This window comes from Rhinoraja longicauda, chromosome 21 (assembly GCF_053455715.1).
Source record: "Rhinoraja longicauda isolate Sanriku21f chromosome 21, sRhiLon1.1, whole genome shotgun sequence".
NCBI lineage: Eukaryota > Metazoa > Chordata > Chondrichthyes > Rajiformes > Arhynchobatidae > Rhinoraja > Rhinoraja longicauda.
The window spans coordinates 32,976,224-32,990,927 of NC_135973.1; the positions used below are offsets into that span (position 1 = coordinate 32,976,224).

At 40.4% G+C, this 14,704-nt stretch overlaps 1 protein-coding gene across 1 annotated transcript in view; it reads left to right on the forward strand.

The window, feature by feature from the left end:
* Positions 1 to 14,704, forward strand: part of dnah3 (dynein axonemal heavy chain 3) — a 174,413-nt gene that overhangs the window by 35,749 nt on the left and 123,960 nt on the right. The window contains exons 8-12 of the mRNA XM_078418267.1: positions 1,880 to 2,075; positions 4,699 to 4,824; positions 6,361 to 6,556; positions 7,293 to 7,472; positions 12,729 to 12,865. Of these exons, the coding sequence (XP_078274393.1) occupies positions 1,880 to 2,075; positions 4,699 to 4,824; positions 6,361 to 6,556; positions 7,293 to 7,472; positions 12,729 to 12,865 (835 nt within the window). The remainder of the gene's footprint in view (positions 1 to 1,879; positions 2,076 to 4,698; positions 4,825 to 6,360; positions 6,557 to 7,292; positions 7,473 to 12,728; positions 12,866 to 14,704) is intronic.

Sequence of the window (14,704 nt, forward strand, 5' to 3'; positions counted from 1 at the left end):
TCCTGTACCTGCCTTCTCTCCATACCCCCTGATCCCTTTAGCCACAAGGGCCACATCTAACTCCCTCTTAAATATAGCCAATGAACTGGCCTCAACTACCTTCTGTGGCAGAGAATTCCACAGATTCACCACTCTCTGTGTGAAAAAGAACTTTCTCATCTCAGTCCTAAAAGACTTCCCCCTTATCCTTAAACTGTGCCCCTTGTTCTGGACTTCCCCAACATCGGGAACAATCTTCCTGCATCTAGCCTGTCCAACCCCTTAAGAATTTTGTAAGTTTCTATAAGATCCCCCCTCAATCTTCTAAATTCCAACGAGTATAAGCCGTCCATCCAGTCTTTCTTCATATGAAAGTCCTGCCATCCCAGGAATCAATCTGGTGAACCTTCTCTGTACTCCCTCTATGGCAAGACCCTGTGTCGGAGGGAATAAGTTGCAGAGTTACAGGAAATAAAGGGAGAGTGAGACTAATTGGGTTGCTGAACTAGAACAAGCAAGGGCCTGATGAGCAAAATAACCTCCTCCTGTATCCAGATGATGTTGGATGTTGTTAAAACTGAAAAGGAGGCCAGAAACAGAGAGGTCACTGTTGGACTGGGGTAAGGAGTTAGAGTAACAAGAAACTTGTCCTTGTGGACTGAATGGATGTGTTCTGCAAAGCAGTCAATCAGTCTACATTTTGTTTCCCCAATTTGAAAGAGACCATATCTTGACCATTGAAACAAAGCACTAAATTAGAATTGCAAATGAACTACTGGTTCACCTGGAAGGACTGTTTGTATCCCTGGATGGAGACAATGGAAACATCCTCTCCCACTAGTGGAAACATCCTCTCCACATCCACTCTTTCCAAGCCTTACATTATTCGGTAAGTTTCAATGAGGTCCCCCCTCAACCTTCTAAACTCCAGCGAGTAGAGGCCCATTGCAGTCAAACGCTCATCATATGTTAACCCACTCATTCCTGGGATCATTCTTGTAATCCTCCACTGGACCCTCTCCAGAGCCAGCACATCCTTCCTCAGATATGGTGCCCAAAAGTGCTCACAATACTCCAAATGCGGTCTGACCAGCGCCTTATACAGGTCAGCATTACATCCCTGTTTTTGTATTCTAGGCCTCTGAAAATAAATGCTAGCATTGCCTTGGGTATACTTTGGGCTTGTGCGAATTTCTATAGCTACACTTTTGATTTAGAGCAAGTTAATGAAGGTGATGATGTTCAATGTAAGAATGAAGCGAAAGGGCACGGGAGAGTGATAATGGAGGAAACTGGTTGAGTCTCTGTTCACATAAGAATTGAAGGGTCCTCAATCCTTGATGTCAGATGGACATGTAGAACAATTGGATGTTAATCACAAAGATGCATAGATTGAGAAACTAAAAACTTATCTGAGGTGTCATGGATGTAAGTGAGAAGGACTGGACAAGAGGAGAAAGAATACAATGAAGATAGGAAGGAAAAAGTGCTTTTTACACTGATGCTGCTTGCGATGCTATCTATCCCTAGTACTTCCTGCTTTTATTTAAGATTTGCCGCATCTACTATTTGCGCTTTTGAACGGATTTGAAGATTTTTATTTGTGTATTTGAAGATTACCTCGTTCTGACGAAGGGTCCCAGCTGTGAAAGGTTAACTTTTTTCTTTCCAGAGATGCTATCTGATCTTCTGCATATTCCCAGCAGTTTTTCTTTTTCTTTTTGTATGTGATTTCTCTTTTCCCCTTTCAATGTGGTGGGAATTAATTTTTACTATATTAAAAATATTATATTAAACTTTAATTATACTATACTAAAATAATTACCTTACTATCACGTGTCTATTTATTTTACTGAATGTTTACTGAGTTAATTCTGTGTCATACTGTATTTCTTTTCAGTTGACTATGTCTTAAAGGATCCTTCTGAAAGGTTGCGTCTCTTTATTGCTTCTGTGCCTCAACCATTCCCTCATAGAGTAATTCGTGCACCTGTTCCTTGGCACAATGACACCACCAAAGCTAGGGCATGGAATGAATCTCATCTCTTTGTGGACAGTCCAATGATGACTTTGCTGCAGGACTTATGGCACACAAAGTAAGTAGTTAATTTAAGGAACAGAAGTTGCTGCAAACACTAGTAATTAATGTCCAAGATGCTCATCCATTAACTTTGCAGTGCTCCTAAGTTTAGGTTTATTATTGTAATATGTACCAATGCCCAGTGAAAAACTTTGTTTTGTATGTTATCCAAACAGATCAGATATACTATACTTAAATACAATCAAGTTAAACTCAAGTACAATAGATAGAGTGAAGGGGAATATGCAGAGTGTATTTCTCAGCATTGCAGTGCTCAAAGAGTTCTATCGACAAAGTCCATTGTCCACAATGGGTTAGTGGTGAATTGGACAGTATCCTGGCTTTTGCAAGGACTGTTCAGAAGCCTGATTACAGAGGGAAGAAACTGTTCCTGAGTCTGGTGGTGCAAGCTTTCAAGCTTCTGTACCATCTGCCGGATGGGAGCAGGGAGAAGAAGGAATGACTGAGCTAGGACAAGTCTTTGATTATGTTGGCTCCTTTAATGAAGTGTAGATGGAGTAATTGGTGGGAAGTCTGATCTGTGTGATGGACTGAGCTGCATCTACAACCTTGCAATTTCTCACAGTTTTGGGCAGAGCTGTTCTTTCTATGGTGCATATGTACAATCTCAGCAGCAGTATGACTGGTGGAAGAAATCTCCTGCCTATTCCATTCACCAGATTATAAAATAATGTGGACTGGCCAATTACACTGTACCTGGTTTCTCTTCTGAGTAAAACAGAAACATATTTTTGCAATACAGTACATAATTGGAAATTATGTGCTGCTGGAAATTTAAAAGCACTTCAATTAAAATAAAGCAAGAAGTATACAGCTTTTATGAATTAATAACTCATTGCATGGTTTACTGTCTAGTCAACCTGTACATTGAATGAGTTTTATATTGTTTCCAGTTACATCCATTTCATATGTATCTCTTCCATGAGTTGGAATTTTGTGATCACCATTGTGATAATGATCACAAAATTCCAACTTTGAGGATGAATTACTACACATTTCAAGCATTTGCTGCCAGTCTAATAATTTATATATTCTTAATCATTGAATAGGATAACATTGTGCAGAAAAGGATAATTTGTTCTTTTGCTTCTATACTAACCCACTGGATGCTTTCCTCAGTTGGTCTTACTACCCCTTTCTTTCCCCATTCCTCTGCTGATTTTTCCTTCTCAACTGTATACTTAATGACCTTCCAAAGATATTCAGCTTCTTCCACTATTGACAGTGTCATAGAGTTGTGCAAATGAACAGACTCTTCAGTCCACCTCGTCCACGCTGTCTAAGGTGCCTTCCTGTGCTCGTCCCATTTGATCACGGACTATATTCCAGATATAAGAAACTTGTCGAGTGTAAAAAAATCAGTAGGGTGAATACTTGCCTCTTTAAGTGAACATGCAGTGTTGTAATATAAACATATTGATGCACTTATCTAAGAATTGAACCAATCTTCAGAAGTAGAGTACAATATGTAGGTGCAACTATATTTTTTGCATTTGGATAATATGTACAATATATTTCCGCCTTGATGTTTCCTCATTACATCAATCTTTCCCACCCCAGTGCGCCCTGTTTTTCTAATAACGATCGTCTTGAACGTGTTTCCACCTATTCAATCAAAATTCCACAGCCTTATCACCGTTTCCTGCAACCTTCAAAAATGTTTATATGTAAACCTTTTCTGGACTACCTATAAATTTAAATTGCCCTTCCTTAATTTCCCTGTTGGAAATTATTAGTTGTAACATCTTCCAATGCAGACCTATAATTTTAATAGCAAGCAAAATATAATAAGAAATTGATGTCTCTTCAAATACAACTGGATCATGAATATTTCCTAATTATAAATATAACATGTCAAGATTAAGGCAAATTAAATTCATTTCTGACTAGTCTTGGTTAAATTTTATGTATCAAATGGTCAAATTAGTATTTTTAAAATATTCACTCCTCTATAATTGCTATAAATCAATTTTTTAGCATTTTAATTTTCCCATGTTGCTAATAACATCATCTGATGGGAAAAAATGTTAATACAAGGTTAATGTAAAGTTTTGCAATTAGTTATAAATTCCAAATTAGGATCTTTAAAGTTTTATTTGCAAAAGTAAAATCTGGATTTTGTATAAACTCCATATTAAAATATAATTATATATGCCTATCCATTACATCTCCTTTTACTGTGTTAATCCAACTCTGCTAGATGTATAGAAACAAGGAACTGCTGATGCTGGTTTACACAAAAGGACACAAAGTGCTGAAGTAACTTAGCGGGTCAGGCAGCATCTTTGGAGAACATGGATAGATGGCATTTTGGGTCAGGACCCTTTTTGTCCAGTGATGCTGCCCAACTCACTGGGTTACTCCAGCACTTTGTCTCTGGATGTTTCCTGTCTAGTTTAATTTGCCACAAGTATTCAATATGAAGGCCCATATTTGGTGCTGTGAGCATATTGCAGCATGCTGTAAGAACCTCCACAGCAATTAGAATTGATAGGAAATCAACTTGCATTGGCACATTTCTAATGATCCTAATAGAGTATCGAACAAGAAGACTTTTATAGTAATAGGTGTTGTGCAATTCAGTCTGTTTTTATAACCCACCTCTCTACTGCGTACAGGTTCGATGATTTCCGATTTGTTCGAGTGAAGGAAATAAACACAGAAGATCTTCCACTGCTTCCTCAGGAGTTTGAAGGTCTTGTCAAGAAGCACTGTGCAGAGGCTCGTGGTATTCTTGAAACCATGTTAGTATCGTAGTATATTTTATGTAGACGACATGTTGAACCAATGTGAATATTTATACAGTGCAAATCTTTTACACTATCAGTGATTCTTGTTTTACTTTGAGGTGAAGGGTCCCAGTGAAAAAGAAATGAAGTTAATATCATCTTCAACCAACACGATGAGGAACATCACAAGTAAAGATTCCCTTCATTTTGTTTGCAAATTTACTGTTACCTCCAAATCAAAAGGAGCATAACCTCAAGAACAACAGCTCATCTTCTAACCAGACAGAATTCAATCTTCTAACACTGGAATATATTAATTTTTGATAATTCACCATTCACATGATATTTTGGTAATTTCAGATAATGATTCTGCTTCTTTGATTTGCACTTTGTCCAGATTGGCATTTTTGTTCTGAAGAGCTGCCTATTGCACATGGAAACTGAACAGCAGTGAGACTTAGCTCATATTAAGAGTTTGCCACTCTTCTTCTACAAAGTGTGGCTCGCTACAATTTTAAAAGCTGGACTGGAAGCAGGACAAAGCTCATTATAATTAGACTGGGAACCTCATTAATTTATACTCATCATAGAAAGGACTCCTTTGTACCTCTGAGGTAACAGCGTACAACTGACTGCTGGTTATGGAGCGTGACCATGGTTTCTCTGTGGGACCATTGCTGAAATATAAAAAATTACTGATTTCAAATATTTTTGCGGGCTTATGTGGAGACGTAAAGTAATGTTATTTATTGCGGTCCAATCATCATTTCCATTTCTTCCCCACAACCCCGTCGCATACTGGATGATGATCGTGGCTCGCATTGAAACTAAACTAATTCAACTTCAACAGGATGTTATGGAACTAATCCCCCTGTGTACAGTGTTTAAGTTACTGGATTGGAAATTCAGATCCCTGGACTAACAATTCAGAAATCCTAGTTCAAGTCTCAGAAAGACAGCATGGTCGTGGTGACCAACAAACTTGTTCTAAAACCTCGTCAGTTCTGTCAGGTTCTTCAATTGTTACCCGATCTGGCCTAACCCAACAATGCATGGATAGGTAATGTTTCGAGTCGCGACCCTTCTTCCTTACTGTGTTGGCTAATTTCCTTACTATAAATGTTGGCTTTATTGTGATGCCCAGCTCCCAAAAAATGAATTAGAAATCTTGATGAAAAACATATTAATGTTCACTAATGTGTAGGAAGGAACTGCAGATGCTGGTTTATATCAAAGACAAAAAATGCTGGAGTAACTCAGCGGGTCAGGCAGCATCTCTGGAGAAAAGGAATAGTCGGTGCTTCGGGTTGGAACCCGTCTTCTGACTGAAGAAGGGTTCTGAACCGAAATGTCGCCTATTCCTTTTCTCCAGAGATGCTGTTTGACCGGCTGAGGTACTCCAGCATTTTGTGTCTGTTTAAAAGTTCACTGATGTTTTAATAAGCTGCAAGTGAGAAAATAGCCCAGTTCTTCCAGATTTTGTCTGTCTTGGATTTTCAGAAGAAACTGTTTTTGCTATGAAATAAATTAGCTTGTAATTTGTGATTGCAGATGGATTCCAACCTGTGCCAATCTTTTCGTCACTTACAAAGAAAAATGGATGCATTTAGTACCGCAAAATGATTGTGATTCTATTCAGCAAGTGAAAGAATTCTTTGCATGTGCTGCCTCCATTATGTCCCTACAATTAAGGGGGGCTGTTATCAAATCTCTGGAGGATCTTCTGTTGTTTTTTACAGTACACAAGGTACTTTTGAAATCCATGCAGTGTGCGTAAATAACTTGAAATATGCATGAATCAAGGAGCTTTAAAAGTGTATTTTACGGAATAAGCATTGTGGATATTCAGCAAACATTAGGAATATTATTCAAGGTAGACAAAGAAAATTATATTGATATTATAATATTTATCTCACGCAGTACATGTGTGATAAATACCTCATATTTGCTACCAATGGACACTACTGTACTATGAATTCCCAGCTCGCCTCTTTTGTTCTACCCTAAGTATACTTGAGTCACCTAAAGCATTTCCATCAGACCATAACCTGCACAGTCCCATTCTCCAATTTCCAATGTTCTCCCTGACTTGCTTAACCCTGTTAAGGAATGTCTTATCCTCGATTTCAACTAATTTGTGAAAAGGAATAGGTGACATTTTGGGTCGCAACTCTCCTTCAAAGTGTCTGAAGAAGGGTTCCGACCTGAAACATCACCTATTCCTTTTCTTCAGAGATGCTGCCTGAATGGCTGTTATTCTAGCGTTTTGTATCTACCTTTGGTATAAACCAGCATCTGCAGGTCCTTCCTCCACATTTCAACTCCCTCAATGGATAAATCCCTCCTTATCTCATCCTGCCCAGCAACTCACTGAACTATCCACCTCTTTCTTTTTAAGACTGCTTCTTTATCCTGAAATGAATTATCCATCAATTGCTAACGCTCTAAGCTTTGTAATGTGCATTTGAATCTTCTTCAAACAGGATGGAAATGACTTTGGAGATGAATTTCATGAACTACGATATGTTAGGCAACAGATTATGATACTCAAATTGAAAGTGGAAGAGCCTAAAATCGTTTTTGAACCGAGCCTGGATGAGTGTTGGGATCTAATTCATCGATGTTACGTGCAAATTCTAAACAGTGCGAATGGAATTCTTAAGGTATTGACAATAGACAATAGACAATAGACAATAGACAATAGACAATAGGTGCAGGAGTAGGCCATTCAGCCCTTCGAGCCAGCACCGCCATTCAATGCGATCATGGCTGATCACTCTCAATCAGTACCCCGTTCCTGCCTTCTCCCCATACCCCCTCACTCCGCTATCCTTAAGAGCTCTATCCAGCTCTCTCTTGAAAGCATCCAACGAACTGGCCTCCACTGCCTTCTGAGGCAGAGAATTCCACACCTTCATCACTCTCTGACTGAAAAAGTTCTTCCTCATCTCCGTTCTAAATGGCCTACCCCTTCTCTTAAACTGTGGCCCCTTGTTCTGGACTCCCCCAACATTGGGAACGTTTCCTGCCTCTAATGTGTCCAATCCCCTAATTATCTTATATGTTTCAATAAGATCCCCCCTCATCCTTCTAAATTCCAGTGTATACAAGCCCAATCGCTCCAGCCTTTCAACATACGACAGTCCCGCCATTCCGGGAATTAACCTAGTGAACCTACGCTGCACGCCCTCCATAGCAAGAATATCCTTCCTCAAATTTGGAGACCAAAACTGCACACAGTACTCCAGGTGCGGTCTCACCAGGGCCCGGTACAACTGTAGAAGGACCTCTTTGCTCCTATACTCAACTCCTCTTGTTACGAAGGCCAACATTCCATTGGCTTTCTTCATTGCCTGCTGTACCTGCATGCTTCCTTTCATTGACTGATGCACTAGGACACCCAGATCTCGTTGAACTCCCCCTCCTCCTAACTTGACACCATTCAGATAATAATCTGCCTTTCTATTCTTACTTCCAAAGTGAATAACCTCACACTTATCTACATTAAACTGCATCTGCCATGTATCCGCCCACTCACACAACCTGTCCAAGTCACCCTGCAGCCTTATTGCATCTTCCTCACAATTCACACTACCCCCCAGCTTAGTATCATCTGCAAATTTGCTAATGGTACTTTTAATCCCTTCGTCTAAGTCATTAATGTATATCGTAAATAGCTGGGGTCCCAGCACCGAACCTTGCGGTACCCCACTGGTCACTGCCTCCCATTCCGAAAGGGACCCATTTATCCCCACTCTTTGCTTTCTGTCTGTCAACCAATTTTCTATCCATGTCAGTACCCTACCCCCAATACCATGTGCCCTAATTTTGCCCACCAATCTCCTATGTGGGACCTTGTCGAAGGCTTTCTGAAAGTCGAGGTACACCACATCCACTGACTCTCCCCTGTCAACTTTCCTCGTTACATCCTCAAAAAATTCCAGTAGATTTGTCAAGCATGATTTCCCCTTCATAAATCCATGCTGACTCGGAATGATCCCGTTACTGCTATCCAAATGCTCAGCAATTTCGTCTTTTATAATTGACTCCAGCATCTTCCCCACCACTGATGTCAGACTAACTGGTCTATAATTACCCGTTTTCTCTCTCCCTCCTTTCTTAAAAAGTGGGATAACATTTGCTATCCTCCAATCCACAGGAACTGATCCTGAATCTATAGAACATTGAAAAATGATCTCCAATGCTTCCACTATTTCTAGAGCCACCTCCTTAAGTACCCTGGGATGCAGACCATCAGGCCCTGGGGATTTATCAGCCTTCAGTCCCATCAGTCTACCCAAAACCATTTCCTGCCTAATGTGGATTTCCTTCAGTTCCTCCATCACCCTAGGTTCTCCGGCCCCTAGAACATTTGGGAGATTGTGTGTATCTTCCTCAGTGAAGACAGATCCAAAGTAACGGTTTAACTCGTCTGCCATTTCTTTGTTCCCCATAATAAATTCCCCTGTTTCTGTCTTCAAGGGACCCACATTTGCCTTGACTATTTTTTTTCTCTTCACGTACCTAAAAAAACTTTTGCTATCCTCCTTTATATTATTGGCTAGTTTACCCTCGTACCTCATCTTTTCTCCCCGTATTGCCTTTTTAGTTAACCTTTGTTGCTCTTTAAAAGAGTCCCAATCCTCTGTCTTCCCACTCTTCTTTGCTATGTTATACTTCCTCTCCTTAATTTTTATGCTGTCCCTGACTTCCCTTGTCAGCCACAGGTGTCTCTTACTTCTCTTAGAGTCTTTCCGCTTCTTTGGAATAAATTGATCCTGCAACCTCTGCATTATTCCCAGGAATACCTGCCATTGCTGTTCTACTGTCTTCCCTGCTAGGGCCTCCTTCCAGTCAATTTTGGCCAGCTCCCGCCTCATGCCTCTGTAATCCCCTTTGCTATACTGTAATACCGACACTTCCGATTTTCCCTTCTGCCTTTCCATTTGCAGAGTAAAACTTATCATGTTGTGATCACTGCCTCCTAATGGCTCTTTTACCTCTAGTCCCCTTATCAGATCAGGATCATTACACAACACTAAATCCAGAATTGCCTTCTCCCTGGTAGGCTCCAGTACAAGCTGTTCTAAGAATCCATCTCGAAGGCACTCTACAAACTCTCTTTCCTGGGGTCCATTTCCAACCTGATTTTCCCAGTCTACCTGCATGTTGAAATCTTCCATAACCACCGTAGCATTACATTTTTGACACGCCAATTTTATCTCCTGATTCAACTTGCACCCTATGTCGAGGCTACTGTTTGGGGGCCTATAGATAACTCCCATTAGGGTCTTTTTACCCTTACAATTTCTCATTTCTATCCATTGAGTATTCTTGATTTCTTAAAATACATCGATGTCCAAAGACATCATCTGAAAAAGGGAATGTTGAATGGGTTTTACTATGAACTCTTCATAAAATAACTAGCAACTGTTGATTGAACATGGGGATCAAAATCCTATGCTAGCCTTCTGGGTTAAATGTTAGATGTTCTGAGCATTTGTTTTTCTTTCTGTCAAAATTTGTAGGGTTGGCAGTTGATTCCTTGATTCATGTATCAACAAAGAGTCTACACTTAGAAAGACACAGAAGGAAGCCATTTGACCTACACATGTGTAGTCCCACACATGCCCATCAATTCAATTTTATGCCCTTTGCCATTTCATGCGCTTGTGATCATTTATAGATCCATTAACCTAGGAACAGATCTCAGAGAATTGGAGGGAAACTGGAGCACCCATGGATGAAATCCATGTCCTTCCAGAGAAATCGTGCAAACACCGAGAAACGAGACTGTCAGACTTGAACATGGCTTCTTGGTGCTACACAACCGTACCAATGTAGCAGGAGTAACCAGCAGCGCAAGAGGGCTAGAGAGCATGAGCAAATAATATTTTAACTTATTATCAAGCTTGGTAGCTAAAGAAGCCGATGAGAGAAGGGTCCCGACCCGATATGTCACTTATTTTAAGGACAATCCCAAAAGATTTAAAAACTACTGTACATAAGGCGGAAAAGGGTAACTAGAGAGAGAGAGTGGGACCTCTCAGGAATCTCTGTATGGAGCCACAGGAGATGGGCAAGGTCCTCAATGAATATTTCTCTTCTGTATTTACCAAGGAGAAAGACAGTAGGACGGAGGAACTTGGGGCAGTCAATGAAGAAGTATTGTAAAGACTATCGTGGATGAAGATAGACAAATCTCCAGGGCCTGATCAGATATATCCGAGAACATTGTGGAAAACTAGAGAGGAAATTGCAGGAGCCCTGTTTGAAATTTATGAGTCGTCCTTTAATACAGGAAAGATGCCGGAAGACTGGAGGGTGGTAAATGTTGTGCCTCTATTCAAGAAGGGCTGCATGGAAAATGCTGGGAACTATAGGCCGGTGAGCTTAACATCTGTAGTTGGAAAGTTACGAGAGAGTATTCTGAGGGATAGGTTATACAGACATTTGGATGGGCAAGGGCTAATTAGGGATAGTCAGCATGGTTTTGTACATGGGAGGTCGTGTCTCACAAATCTGATTGAGTTTTTTGAAGACGTGACCAAAAAGGTCGATGAGGGCAGAGCTGCTGATGTTGTGTACATGGACCAGTAAGGCATTCAACTGGGTTCTGCTTGGTAGGGTCATATGGGATCCAAGGAGAGATAGCTGAATGGATAGCAAATTGGCTTCATTGAAGGAAACAGAGGGTAATGGTGGAAGGCTGCTTCACAGACTGGAGGCCTGTGAATAGTGGTGTTGGGCCCGTTACTGTTTGTCATCCACATCAATGAATTGGATGAGAACATACAGGGCAAGATTAGCAAGTTTGCTGATGGTACAAAAGTGAGTGGTTTTGCAGATAGTGAAAATGGTTGTGAAAGATTGCAGCAGGATCTGGATCAATTGGCCAGGTGGGCTGAGGAATGGTTGATGGAATTTAATACAGAGAAATGTGAGGTATTGCATTTTAGAATGTCTAACAAGGGCAGGACCTACACAGTGAATGGTAGGCCTCTGGGGAGAGTTGTAGAGCAGAGGGATCTAGGAGTGCAGGTGCATGGTTCCTTGAAGGTGGAGTTGCAGGTAGATAAGGTAGTCAAAAAAGCTTTTGGCACATTGGTCTTCATCAGTCAGAGTATTGAGTATAGAAGTTGGGATGTCAGGTTGCAGTTGTATAAGACGTTGGTGAGACCGCATTTGAAGTATTGTGTTCAGTTCTGGGCACCATGTTATCGGAAAGATATTGTCAAGCTTGAAAGGGTTCAGAGAAGATTTATGAGGATATTGCTAGGACTCGAGGGTCTGAGCTATAGGGAGAGGTTGGGTAGACTGGGTCTCTATTCCTTGGAGGGCAGGTTTGGAGGGATATGGACCAAGCACAGGTAGGTGGGACCAGTGTAGCTGGAACATGTTTGTCGTTGTCAGCAGGTTGGGCCGAAGGGCCTGTTTCCACACTGTATGACTCTCTGTCTATGACTCTATCCATATTCTCCAGAGATGCTGCCTGACTCATTGAGTTACTCCGGAACTTTGTGTCCTTTGCTAAAGCATTAGTGATCCTAAATAATACGTGAACAGGTGGCTGGAAAGTAGATGGATTGAATACTTTTATTTATTTTTTAATCTTTCTAGCTGTTGAATATCTTCACCACATCAGATTCCAGTTTTTAGTGGAGAAGTGATAGATTGTCCATTTCTAGGCCAATGTCAAACTGTTCCTATTCAGCTGCAGGGAAATATTTTGATTTAATTGGAAATAATACTTCTCTGTGCCTCTTCCCGTCTTCTTGCAACATCTGAGAATAATCTTCTCTTAGGAATAAGTATTAATTTCAGAAAAATGGTCAACATTCGGATTATAGTAAAGAATACTTGTAAACTCATAGGGCTGCTCAGTTGCTTTTGATTTATGTAGCTTTTTTTTGGCACAGGTGGAATGTGAATTGTTACCTGAGCTCTTGGACAAAAAGCTCACCCTTCATACAGTTCAAGAAGAGGAGTCCCTGGTCAATGACATTATCAGTAAAGCCATGGAGATTTTTAATGTAAATATTGTTGGGCCTCAAAGGTAAATCTACGTGTAATTTCAAGACAGGATGTTAAGTTCTCAAAATATAAACTAATGGAACCACACAAATTTAATGGTAGTACTTTATACCGCGCAATCCAATGTATTATTGTGTACCAAGCAGAATAAATTTCTCAGTCTCATTCATATTATACTTGGCAAGGTTAATAAATGCTGAGATTAAGTTTATGGTAGAAGGAGAAGAACACATTCATTGCTTGAACCTATACCGCCGGTCAATAGACCACAACTAATTTCAACCTCAACTGTTTATTTCTTCAATTCCACATTCCTTGCATAGCAAGCATCTGTTGATCTTTCCTGGAGATGTTCCAGATTCCATAGCCTCTTAAATATGAAAATCCCACACGTTTTCTAGCCTTTGTGTGAATGTGTTTCCTAATTTAAGACATGAATGGACTGTTTCCTACTTTGAAAGTGTTTTTCTTAGTTTGAATACTCCAACCCCATATCAACAAGTATGTATATGGGTATTCAGTCTGTATTCTGATTAAATCCTGGGATTATTTAATTATAATAACTACTAACCTTCCAAAAACAAGGGGGTGTACAGTAACACCGATATTTGTGATTTGTTTTCATAATCGAAAATGGATTAATTTGGCAAGGTTGTGTATCCCCCTTCATGTAGGTTCTTGACCCGAAACATTGACTTACAGTTTTTGCCACCATGGATGCTGCTTGACAATTCTTCTAGCATTCTGTTTTGTGTTACATATTCGAGCACTGACAATTTATTTTGCCTTCTTAAAACCACATAGGGATTGTTTAACAAAGATCTGGTGAAATGGAGCATGAGTACTGACCGATGAGAAGGCATTTTAAAGAAGTGAGGGGATGGGAGAAAGGAACACGAAACATGATCATGGGAATCAGAGCATGGGTTAACTGAATTTGGAACATTTCAGTGTTCCTTCCAGAAGTCAAGTCAAATTTATTTGTCACATACACATACTCGATGTGCAGTGAAATGAAAGTGGCAATGCCTGCGGGTTGTGCACAAAAAGAATTACAGTTACAGCATATAAATAAAGTTAATAAGTTACTATTAGTGTCGACAAAAATTTAGTCTCTGGGGTTATAAAAGTTGACAGTCCTGAAGGCCTGTGGGAAGAAGCTCCGTCTCATCCTCTCCGTTTTCACAGCGTGACAGCGGAGGCGTTTGCCTGATCGTATCATCTGGAACAGTCCGTTACTGGGGTGGCAGGGGTCCCTCATAATCTTGCTTGCTCTGGATCTGCACCTCCCGATGTATAGGTCCCATGGTGCATTCTGCCGAACGCACTACTCTCTGCAGGGCCATCCTGTAAAGTGCTAAGATGGAGGATGAGATTTTGTTCTTCCGGTTGATATTGTTCCACATAATGGCAATAGGGTAGACTGTAATGAGACAGGTCAGAATGGAGTGGGATTGAGAATTAATGTGGCATGCAACAGTACGTTAAGGATCACCCCTGCTGTGATCAAAGTGATCACCCAGTTTACATTTGGTTTGCAGAGGATTCAATATTATGAACACTGATGCAGTAGACTTAATTGGAAGTGCAAGTGAATTGCTTCTTCACCGGAAATAATTGTTTGGATCCCTGGATGATGGGCAGGGAAAAGGTGAATGGATAAGTGCTGCAGTTTCTCCGGTGCATAGTATACGTTGTTCTCCAGATTCTTTTCTGGTCACAGCATGCCAATTACAGAAGATAATGTACCACATTGCATCTATGCTGTTGGTATAATTCTTTTACATAGAGAGGCTTATGGTGGTTCTGCCCATAACAATCTCCTCCCACATTAGTGTTGACGTGACTGGATTCCCACAAA